The sequence below is a fragment of the Drosophila kikkawai genome, chromosome 2R (genome assembly GCF_030179895.1).
Source record: "Drosophila kikkawai strain 14028-0561.14 chromosome 2R, DkikHiC1v2, whole genome shotgun sequence".
Classification (NCBI taxonomy): Eukaryota; Metazoa; Arthropoda; class Insecta; order Diptera; family Drosophilidae; genus Drosophila; species Drosophila kikkawai.
The window spans coordinates 13564642-13575891 of record NC_091729.1 but is presented as its reverse complement, the minus strand read 5'-3'; the positions used below and the strand labels follow the sequence as shown (position 1 = coordinate 13575891).

The window sequence follows — 11250 nt, the reverse complement described above, 5'->3', positions numbered from 1 at the left end:
TCTGACTGTTTGCCATTTGTCAGGGAATGAATGATAAGCCAATGCGCTGTAACAATCACATCCATCAGTGCCAGTGACTGCCTTTTGGAGTGGGCGTGTCACCGGCATTTGATTAGATTGCCATCGCCGGGATTTCTTTATTTCCAACACTCGCTCTCTCTAAATTTAGCTAGCCATAAATCCGCATTTCGGTCAAATCATTTACCAGAAATGTCCCATTAGCCACGATGGTTAATTCTTCTAGTTAGCCTAGATCCGGTAGCGATAAGCGGGTTATGGATCGAGTCCCGGGGGCTGGTGAATCGAATAATCGCCCGGACTGCCCGAAATAGGAAGGGAAACCGATAAGGGACGTCTCGAGATTCGCGAGCGGTCGTCAGCGAGTGAACGTGCCCTGAAACGTGTCTGCCATGTGCCAAAATTGATTTGCCATCGCCGCATTGCACGGCAAATAAAATTATTATCTATTTGCACGTAAAAATAAATTGCACTGGAATTTAATTGTAGTATATTATTTCTAAAAGGTAATCAGCATTATTTTATTATTTGTTTGCAGGTTGGGGGTTCATAATCCTCAGATTAGAAATGTTTTGCAAGAAATTATTGGCTTAAGTTGGGACTTAAAGAATATAAATTGTATTTATAACAAAATATTTGCAACATTTTAAATAGCTAAGAGTTTTAAGAGGGTTTTGTGAAAGTTTTCAACATTATAAAGAATTTTTTAAACGAATTCTTAAAGATTTTTAAGACGTTTTCTGTTTTATTTTCACGTTAAGAGAGTTCTTTTGGACAATAAGTTATTTTTAAGAAGGTATTAAAATATTTAAATAGTGAATTAAATAAAAAATATTTAGACTTTTATTTAAATATTTTTCTAAATTTTCAATAACTTTTTTTTCACTGTAAAGATCCCATTCTGGTTAGTGGATCGCCGTTATCAATCCCAGCGGCTGTCGTCATTGGCCCCTGACTCCTGCCCTCCTCCACCTCCAGCTCTCCCTTCCCCCCTTTCCCTTCCACACCCCTGCACACCACCATATCCCCATAGGTAATGATTTTCAGAATCAGAATGAATTTGCAGAGCATTTCCTGGGCCCAAAAAGTGGAGCGAAGTGGGGGGGTATTGCGGCGGAAGAATTCGCCTGAACGAGGCGGGGCTCATATATACTTAGTCGAAAATCAAAGTCTGAAGTGTCGCCGCACTGATAAGCATAAATAATTTGTTTAAAACATTTCATTTTCAGCAATTATATTTTGATAAGCCCGCGAGTGAGTGGTGTGAGGGAAAACAATAAAAACAAAAATAAAGGAAAACAAATAAACAAGTGAAGTAATTAAAGAAATGGAGAAGGGAGAAATCATGTCATCTTGAAATGAAAATTGCATTGATCAAAGGTCTTGTGACTTATGTAAGCGAGTGAGTGAGTGGACTCAAGGGTAGTTATCGATCACCCCTGATCAGCTGTTATGGATGGAAGCCACTCAGGGCTGAGTTATGTCATTACCCAGGACAGAGAGAGAGATCAGCTTCCCCGATAGAGAGCTGGATCGGATCTGGCTGAGATGAGGTTGTGCTAGGCTGGCGGGTTCTTATCAATGGAACACAATGACCTCGCCTGAGGTTTCATTACAATGCTATCGCTGTGAAAACAGACTCTCTCTTTTGTTTTTCCCCAGAAAATGAAGGGGGATTTTTGGGGGTTTGCTCTTCTTAATTTTGGAGATAGGAGCATCTAGAAGGAAACCATAAAACCAGATGAAAAGTTGTAATTATATGTATTATGATGAGTGAGGAAATTTAATCTATCTTAAACTTATGCAATCTATCTGAATCTGTATAATCCTACGTATTATGAAGTATTTAATTATAATAGCTCAACCTAAAAAAGCTTAGACCAAAGATTCCTAAAGTAAACCCTTTCAAAAAGATTTCATAATGAAGCTATCCCCATATTTACATTACTTTTGCCTTAAAAACTCCTCCACTTAATCTGAAACCTGATACACCCTTATATTTCTTGGTGTTTACTCACATATTACGGATGATTTTCCTGGTACAACCAAAGGATAAATTTCATTCATGTTTAGTGTCAGATTTTGTATCTGGAAGATACCAGATCTTCAGAGAGAGCCTAAGAGAGAGTGCAATCAAGAGAGCTGTATTTTTGGGAGAGCATTGCAATCTGTGACTAATTTTACAGCCTGCTGCATTTTACCCAGAAAACTAGCAACAACAAAGCCTAGAAGACAGCCGGGAAGGAAAGGCGGGAAAGGGCAGCGGGAACGGGAATGGTAGTGGAAAAAAAAGAGACCTAGGGAAGGAGAGCGGTGGCAAGGCAAGGCAACCACTTGGCCCGAACTGATAACCATGTGCTAGTGTTGGTCTTGTTTACTTACTCCCGTTCGCCGGTTCGCCTAGAGAGGCAGAGGCAGAGAGCAGCAGATTGTGTGTGTGTATATTTTTGGCTGTGAGTGTGTGTATGCCAGCGTGTTCGGTTTGACTGATAGCGGAATTCACGCGATACACACGCTCGCTCTCTCGCACTGTGTGCCAGTGTATTCGTGAGAGCGCGAGTTCGATCATATTTATAAAAGAATCGACCGCCGCCAGTTACTCAAGCAGTCGCAGTCGTTCGCCAGAACGTTTAAAACCCGCTCGCTAAAAGTCATTCACAAAAAAAAAACATATATATAGATTTCCAAAAAAAAAAAGTCCTACGCCCAGAATTTGTTGTTGTTTCTGGGTCCGGATCCCGTCGAGGAGCATAGAGATTTTCCCGTATCGAAATCAAAGGGAAAACACGCGAAAAGATCAGCCAACACACATTCACATGTGTGCAACGGAACCGGAACACGTTGCGTGAGATACCGACGATTTCCAGTGACCCAAAACGTGAACGTTTCGTTTTCGAAAAAAAAAATCTAAAAACAAAATACAAATTTTAAATCAACCCGCGCCGCACACATGACCACCGCATTGACCATGGTGAAAACGGGTGGTAAATACGCCAACGGTGAGTACACCCAAAACCTACACCCCCCCAGATGCAGTTAGTGAGACCCCCCCCCCACGTAAAGTAATACACCGTTAGAGCCAGTAGTAATGTGTGTGGAGAGCACGTGTCTTATGTAAGCGCCACGACGAGCTTCCAACTTGATCCGATCCGATCTGATCCGAGCTCCGAGTGCTCAATGTGTTGTTGCTTTTGTTGCCGGAAGCCGCTTAATTGGTTCTCCAGCGCCACAGCACTCCCATATTTCTATCTCGAACTCACGTCAGGCAGCGCTCCATTTGTAGAAAATACCGATTCCATCTTGGCGGTACAGAAACACACGTAATTATGCATTCGCATTCGCTTAGACGACCTCCAATGCAGTGCAAAATGCATCCTTCGGAGCGTTCGTATAATTTAATTTTTCCTCAATTTACTCGGTATTCTTTGTATTTCTTTCTTTTTTTTTCGTTACGCTGACAAACAAAATAAAATCACATTTTAGCACTTTCGGGTGATAAAAATAAACAAAAAAAAAAATTAAATAAGAGGAAAACGAGAGGAGAAGGTAGAGGAAGGAGGGGAAGTGTCTCTGCGCCAATGAAAATGAGAAAAACTTTAAATAGAAAACCCGCTGGCACGGGGCACAATGGAATGAGGGGGCGACCGACTAAGTCAGCTGATAAAGCTAAATAAGCTTGCCGACTGAATTTACAGTTGTAAAGCTAAACTAACGGTAAACAAAGGGCTCCCTCTCTGCTGGCTGTGTAACAACAGGACTGAAAAGATAGTTAGTTAGATAATCTTATCGCCTGGAAACCTCCTCCGCCTCCGCTACGTTCCAGTTTTTATCGTTGCCTATCGGTTATCAATACGGCCGGCACACTTGACTCAGTTACCGTTATTGTTGTGTATACGCCGCCGTGTCCTTCGATTGTCCGCACTCTCCCACACCTAATGGCCCGAAAGTACAGTCACCATACAGTGCCATAGCCCCTGGCAATCAATCAAAATATACTCGACCATAGTTATACTATATACACATAAATGGTCTCCAATAAACACTCAAAGCTGGAGCCTTCTCTGGACTTTATGGCTACGGGGGGGTTGCCTCCGTAAATGCTGATTGATTTGGGTTGTGCTTTTTCGTTGAAAATAAGGTTAGCAAGACGGGGTTTTATTTTCGGTACGACCGTACGGTAAACTCTTTAGCGCGAGACAAAAAAAAGTTCCCTATATCTTGGCCATAAATTCGCTCGGGTGTTACGCTGTAGGGGAAGACATTGCGCAAATAAATTTAAAAACGTGTCAGATAAAGCGTTCTCACACGACCACGAGTCATCGCGTTCAACACGATAAACCACAGGCAGGCGGCGGCAGGAGGCAGACGGCAGACGTCGAAAGAGACGGCGGTAGAAGCGCAGAGAGAGATCGAGAGAGAGACCGCCTCACCAAGAGGAAATGGAAGTGGGAAGTGGGAGAAACAGAGAGGGAGAGAGCTCAAAGTTCGGACAGCAATTCAAATTTGAATTTATTGGAAATACAGTCCAACTTCAGTAGAGAGATATTTTTTTACAAGTCTTTATGTGGAAAATTTTTAATCAATTTCGACAGCAATTTAAATGAGGAATTTTAGGAAATACAGTAGAGCTTCTATAAGTACTATTGATAGCTAAATATTTTTAGAAATTATTTAAACTTGTTCTTGGAATATTCCTCAATTGAATACCCACCCAATCTATTTCTACTTATGACCTCCTTTTAGAACTTTTCTTATCACAAAGCTTGTTTTGTGAAATTATTCATTTAACATTTAGATTTTCAAGTCCAGTAGAAATCAAATTAACAGAGATAAGGCTTTATGAACCCTATATAACAACCATAAAATAACCAGAAACTGACTAATTTTCAAGTCATATGAATCACTTATTAGGAAATTGTAGTATCAAGACTTCAGACTGTAGTTAGTTAATTATTGGTTTTGGAATCAAGCCAGAGCGGAGTTCAATAGACCCCAACGCCTTGTAAGGCCGCGTTGCAAGGTTGCCGGCGGTGGAGCGGTGTTGCACCACAAACAACACCACCAGCACCACCCAATCAACAAGCCAACCATCTAGACTCCTATTTATAAAGACTAAGCCATTTATGGCCAACCAAAGTCGGGTTTAAAAATAGCCAAATGCGTGAAAACAAATCCGCGTAAGGCCCAGACCGGACCACATACCCTCGAGAGATCGGATCGGTTTTGGGATCGTCACGTGAGGATCGCCCGATCAGGTAGTCTGTGTGGGCCACTTGCATCTTATATCGGTATATATAGGTATAGGTATCTGTATAGTACAGTCACAGTTGCAGTTTACACAACAAAGACATCGGTCTCTCTTGATTTTGGCCCGAGTGGGTGTCCATGTGTATGTGATGTCTCCATCTCCATCTCTCTCTTTGGCCGCATGTGCGTGCCGTGAACAAGATTTTGACATAGTCAAAGTGTTTTATAAATAAACGCGCCCCACATACTTACATGGCTACCAGTTTGGGCCCACTCAGAGAGAGAGAAAGAGATACGGAGCTGCAGAGATACTGAGATACAAAGCGAGCGAGAGCTCCCAGTGATAAGAGAGCGCCACATGTTCAGTATTTTCCCCCCAATACAATGCTTGTGTATCCTCTTCTTGCAGAGAAATTCTTCGGCGTGAGGCATGTGCAGTGCATCCTGTGCTTCTTCTGCCTGGCGATGAGCTATGCCTGGCGGGTGAACCTCAGTGTGGCTGTGGTGGCCATGACAGAGCACCCGGCGGTTAACAACACCGACCGCCTGGCCGAGAATGATACGGATTTCAGTGGTGAAGACGATGATGACTTTGGATTTGATCTCTTCAATTCGGAGGTGAGTTAAGGAAGCTCTTGGGATCTGCAATTTTCCTGGTTTTAAGTACTTTGATGAGCTGTTCATGATAATGTTTAATTGAAGTGATAAAAAACCCATTGATAAAACGAAAAATGCTGATAAGATATTGCTTACTATATAGTTTAAAGTATATTAATATCAGCTATAATAATTCATTTCCTTTAACTAAATTAAATGCTTGAAGAAATGTGTTATTTTACCCTTGAGATATTTTTTATATTATGCGGTTTTTGAGGTTTTTGTTATGAACTTGAATTTTATTTAGCTTAACCTTTAATTATTCGCATTAAGCTAATCAAAATACATAAGTAAGCCAAGTTTCAAATCATTCTATAGGATTTTAGAATCTATATCTTATTTAGAAGATAAAAACTAATCCCCATTTATCCCCACAGCGCTACTACACCTTCAGCGAGGGCCAGAGATCCGCCATGCTGAGCAGCTTCTTCTGGGGCTATGTCGTCACCCAGGTGCCCGGTGGTTATATTGCCCAACGTTATGGTGCCAAAATCCTACTGATGTGGGGCTTGGGTATCGCTGCCATTATCACCATGCTCTCGCCGCTGTCCCTGAAACTTGGAGGATGGTTGGCTCTGTGCGCCATGCGATTCGTGATGGGTCTCAGCCAGGGTGCTGTCCATCCCGCCACACATGCTCTGCTGTCCAAGTGGTCGCCCGCCGAGGAGAGGGGCATCTTGGGAACCATCTGCTACTCGGGTGCCCAATTTGGAACGGTGATAATGCTGGCCACGAGTGGATTCATTGCGGACTCCTTTTTGGGCTGGCCAAGCATTTTCTATCTGGGAGGAGCCTGCGGTTTCCTGTGGATGATCTTCTGGTACCTGTTTTCGGCTAGCACGCCCGAGGAGCACCGCCTGATTTCGCCTGGAGAGCTCAAGTTCATCACGGAATCCCGCAGCGATGGCAAGATGCAGTCGGCCGAGAAGCTAGCTCCCACGCCTTGGGTGGCCATCTTCAGTTCCCTGCCTTTCCTGTCCCTCCTGGTGGTACACTGCACCCACATGTTTGGCTTCTGGCTGCTGCTCACCCAGATTCCCAGCTACATGAAGAGCATCTATCATGTGGACATCAAGTCGAGTGCCCTGCTCTCCTCGCTTCCCTACCTGGTGATGCTCCTGCTCAGCTTCTTCTTCGTCTGGCTGTCCAAGGTCCTGCAAAGAAAGGAGGGACTCTCCCTATCCTTCAACCGGAAGCTCTTCAACAGCATTGGTCACTGGATTCCCATGTGCTCGCTGATTGCTCTGGGCTATGTGCCCCAGGAGGATGCACCGCTGGCCGTGGCCCTGCTCACCCTGACGGTGGGCATCAGTGCGGCCACCTATCTGGGTTTCCAGGTGAACCACATCGATCTGTCGCCCAACTATGCCGGAACACTGATGGGTCTGACTAATGGAGCGGCGAATGTGATGAGCGCCATTGCCCCCCTGATTGTGGGTCTGATTGTCCAGGATAAGGTGAGTTCAGATAATTACCTCTCTTTGGGAATCCTTTACTAAATGGTATCCTTTCTCCTCAGGAAAGCGTGGGCGACTGGCGATTGGTGTTTTTCCTGGCCGCCGCCTTCTACTTTGTGGGCAACCTGCTGTTTGTGATCTTTGGCCGAACGGAGGTGCAATGGTGGGACTCCCCGCGTGACAACAAGGAGGATGCGGAGCAGGGCACGCCCCTGTCGCCCAACGGTCAGCACAAATAGAGAGACAGAGAGAGTGAGAGGCTGGAACCGCCTCGAGAGTCATCCAACCGGGCTGTTGTTTCGTAGTTCGTAGGCTTAGTTAGTTAGTTAGAGACGAGTGCTGAAAGTTAACTTTAGTGACGATCGCGTGCTTCCATTAGCGATATTATACGGTAATTGCTTAGTCCGTAAGACCAGCGTAAATTATTATTGTTTGCAGTATTTTCCGTAATGTACATAATCCGTAAAAAAGAAAAGAAAAACAAGAAAGAAAGAAAAACAAAACCAATTCAACTTGCAAATTGAGAAAGCGTTCAGTGGAAATAGGGACGGAGTCGCCTGCTCTAGTAATTGTTATATGTTTTAGTCTTAAGTTAGGCATTAACAAAAAACCAAACTTGTGATGAAAGAAAGTAAACTAAAAAAGGCAAAAAAAAAAACAAGAAAACAAAAAGAAAGAAAAAAAGATAAAGACCATTCAAGCCATGAATAAAACAGCTCAATTCGCAGCTGAAAACGAGTCAAAATGTAACATAATCATTGGTGTTTTGTATTTTTGGAAGGTTTGATTTGATTTGAATTTGATAGAAAGTCGGCGCTAACGGTAAATTATCGATAGATGCTGGACTATCGAGAGGCGACCTTTGTTTGATGTGCTATTTCCACTAGTTGGATTTGCTGTAGCTCAATTTTGGTAACATTTTCTTTTATAGTTATGAATGTAAGAAGCATGTGTATGTTTTAAGTTAATTTAACATTTTTAAACCATTCAAATTTATCTTTGAATCTATGCAAATTTAAAGAATTTTCCCTTATGCACCTGCTGCCTAGTGTGACCCTTTCGCATAATTTATCTAACACTTGTTAGAGCCTTAGTTTCGATAGCTTCGATAGTTTCGCAGCTGTGGCAAATTTTTGGAGTAAATCAGCTGTTATTATTGTTTGGACGCTCGTCCGCTGTTGTTCTCCCCCAGTCTACCGCCCGCCCCCACTTCCAGCTCATCTAATACAGCCTCCAAGTTGGCTACGTGGATAAGATTAAACCTGCAACTGCATCCGCACCTGCGACATGGTGCTCGGCTGCCTGCCCTGCTGCGGTCGCAATGGCTATCAGCAGATTGGGAACACGGGTGAGTCCGCGACCTTGTGGCCTTTGTTTTGCGTCTATTAACATATGTATGTACGTGGATGAATTGCGCATTTGCAGGTCCTCGGTTTGGTGTACGTCACCTGCAGTGCATCCTGGTGTTCTTTGGGCTGGCGGTGGCCTACTCCCTGCGCGTGAATCTCTCCGTGGCCATTGTGGCCATGACGGATAGGAATAGCAGTAATCATGATTTTCCGGTAAGTTATATACATATACATTTATTGTTGTATAAGAAATTTCTATGAATTTTTAAGTAAGAGAATTACTGTTATTAGTTTAATTTTCTTTTATTTTCCTTTTATTTTGTTGCCAAAGTACTATTTCTTTTTTACTATTTTAAAAGTGGTATTTCCAAGAATTATTTGTATATTTTTTGAATAATATTTTTTTAATAATTAAAAAAATTTTAAATCAAATTTAAATTGTAGTTCAGTAATTCCTGGAAATTATTTTTAATGTTTTATTTTTCTTAAATATTTTTCATTATTCTACTTCAGTTCTTATTATTTCAAAGTTTTCCTTCACTTGATCCATTTTTTACGCAGCGGGAAATTGGAAAACTTTAGAGATAAGGTTCAATAATGAATCATTGATTCATTTAAATAATTTTTATTGTTTATGAGTTTAAAATAAATGAAAGACCTATAAAGGCTTAAGAAACTTATCGTAGAGAGCTTAAAAGGTTTTAAATATTAAATTATTCTTACTCGAACTTTGCAATTACCAAAAAATCTTGTAAAATGGTTTAAATAGTGTAAAATTAGAATTTGAAACATTTTAAGAACTTAAAAACCACACTACATATATTAAGAAATGCAAATATAATTAATTTAAACCCTGCTAATTAGTTCTTTAACCCTTTTCCTTACAGGAATACGACTGGAATGAGAGCACCAAGTCCTACCTGCTGAGCAGCTTCTTCTGGGGCTATGTGGTCACCCAGGTGCCCGGAGGCCATCTCTCTGCCATTTATGGAGCCAAGTACATGCTCTTCTTTGGCGTTCTCATCTGTTCCTGCTTGGCACTGCTCACACCCTTCTGTGCCGACTATGGAGGCTGGAAGCTGGTGGTGGTGCTTCGAGCTGTCCAAGGCCTCTGCCAAGGAGTCATCTTTCCCTCCACACACACGTTCCTCTCGAAATGGGCGCCAGCGGAGGAGCGCGGCCGTCTGGTGGGCTATTGCTACTCGGGATCTCAGTTTGGCACCGTGGTTATGCTTTCGGTTAGTGGCTACATATGTTCCTCTTCGCTTGGCTGGCCCAGCACCTTCTATGCTCCCGGCTGCGCTGGCATCTTGTGGGCCTTTGTGTGGTACTTCTATTGCTCCAGCACGCCAGCACAACATCCTTCAATCTCACCCAGCGAAAGGCGCTACATAGAATCCTCGGGACAGGCGAGAAGGTCGTCAGATGCTGGACGCGAAGAGCAGCCGAGAATGCAGACTCCCTGGTTGAGGATACTTACCTCGGGACCATTTTTGGTGCTTGTCCTCGCTCACTGTGCCAACAACTGGGGCTTCTGGACGCTGCTCACGGAGATTCCTACCTTTATGAAGAATGTCCTGGGTTTGGATATCAAGAGCAATGGCCCACTGTCTGCCCTGCCCTACTTTGCCATGATCCTGCTGACCTGTGTCTTTATTTGGCTGTCGGATGTTTTGAAGCAAAGAGCTACGGCGATACCTTTGAGTTTCTCCAGAAAGTTTTTCAATACCTTGGGCATGTGGCTGCCCATGTTGGCATTGGTGGGACTGGGTTACATTACCCAGGGTGAGGCCAATGTACGACTGGCCATAGGACTGCTGACGGCAGCGGTGGCCACCAATTCGGCCACGTATCTGGGCTTCCATGTAAATCACATCGATTTGTCGCCGAATTTTGCGGGCACTTTGATGGGGATTACGAATTGTGCGGCGAACTTTATGAGCATCTTGGCGCCTCTGATTGTGGGACTGATTGTGTGGGATGAGGTAAGTGTATATAAGCTTTTGATCTTTTATATATTCTGTGAATAATTTCTGTTTTAATTCTTTTCCAGACAAATCCCGCTCAATGGCGCATAGTGTTCTTCTTCACCGCCTTTGTTTACTTTATTGGCAACCTTTTGTTTATGCTTTTCGGAAGAACTGGTGTCCAATCTTGGAACTCACCTGTTGCCACCAGAACACCCTCACCTGCAGCAGGTGGTAGTGGTGTTGAGCCTGAAGAAGCTGACCAGGATCGTGCCCCGCTCATAGATGCCTAAACCAAAGGATTGGTTGTAATTGTGAAACTTTTGTACCTTGTGGGAGACGATGCATTCCATGGAATTGATCGTATTAATAGAGCTATACACATGACACACACAAACACATACGTATTTATGTCTAGTTATATACGGAATATATACAAATATATAAATATATATATTATTTATGTATTTCGTTTCGTTTTTATTGGTATTATTCGTAGTACATATGGTACAAGACTTACAAGACTATCCTGACGTAATGCTAACTCTACGAAAC

At 42.9% G+C, this 11250-nt stretch overlaps 2 protein-coding genes across 2 annotated transcripts; both read left to right on the top strand.

The window, feature by feature from the left end:
* The first annotated feature begins 2633 nt into the window (after positions 1 to 2633).
* Positions 2634 to 8134, top strand: MFS14 (Major Facilitator Superfamily Transporter 14). Its single transcript, XM_017177902.3, has 4 exons — positions 2634 to 3017; positions 5675 to 5883; positions 6300 to 7379; positions 7442 to 8134. The coding sequence occupies exons 1-4, from the start codon at positions 2969 to 2971 to the stop codon at positions 7616 to 7618; spliced, it is 1515 nt and encodes a 504-aa protein (XP_017033391.1). The 5' UTR covers positions 2634 to 2968; the 3' UTR covers positions 7619 to 8134.
* Positions 8135 to 8527: 393 nt separating this feature from the next.
* On the top strand, positions 8528 to 11162 carry MFS15 (Major Facilitator Superfamily Transporter 15). Its single transcript, XM_017177903.3, has 4 exons — positions 8528 to 8727; positions 8805 to 8941; positions 9616 to 10713; positions 10782 to 11162. The coding sequence occupies exons 1-4, from the start codon at positions 8667 to 8669 to the stop codon at positions 10986 to 10988; spliced, it is 1503 nt and encodes a 500-aa protein (XP_017033392.1). The 5' UTR covers positions 8528 to 8666; the 3' UTR covers positions 10989 to 11162.
* Positions 11163 to 11250: the final 88 nt, after the last annotated feature.

Excerpts from the sequence above, each read along its gene's own strand:
- MFS15 (XM_017177903.3), top strand. The coding sequence starts at position 8,667 with ATGGTGCTCGGCTGCCTGCCCTGCTGCGGTCGCAATGGCTATCAGCAG. Across the intron at positions 8,728-8,804 it reads TCAGCAGATTGGGAACACGG|GTCCTCGGTTTGGTGTACGT; the intron begins GTGAGTCCGCGA and ends GCGCATTTGCAG. Across the intron at positions 8,942-9,615 it reads GCAGTAATCATGATTTTCCG|GAATACGACTGGAATGAGAG; the intron begins GTAAGTTATATA and ends TTTTCCTTACAG.
- MFS14 (XM_017177902.3), top strand. The coding sequence starts at position 2,969 with ATGACCACCGCATTGACCATGGTGAAAACGGGTGGTAAATACGCCAAC. Across the intron at positions 5,884-6,299 it reads TTGATCTCTTCAATTCGGAG|CGCTACTACACCTTCAGCGA; the intron begins GTGAGTTAAGGA and ends TTATCCCCACAG. Across the intron at positions 7,380-7,441 it reads GTCTGATTGTCCAGGATAAG|GAAAGCGTGGGCGACTGGCG; the intron begins GTGAGTTCAGAT and ends CTTTCTCCTCAG.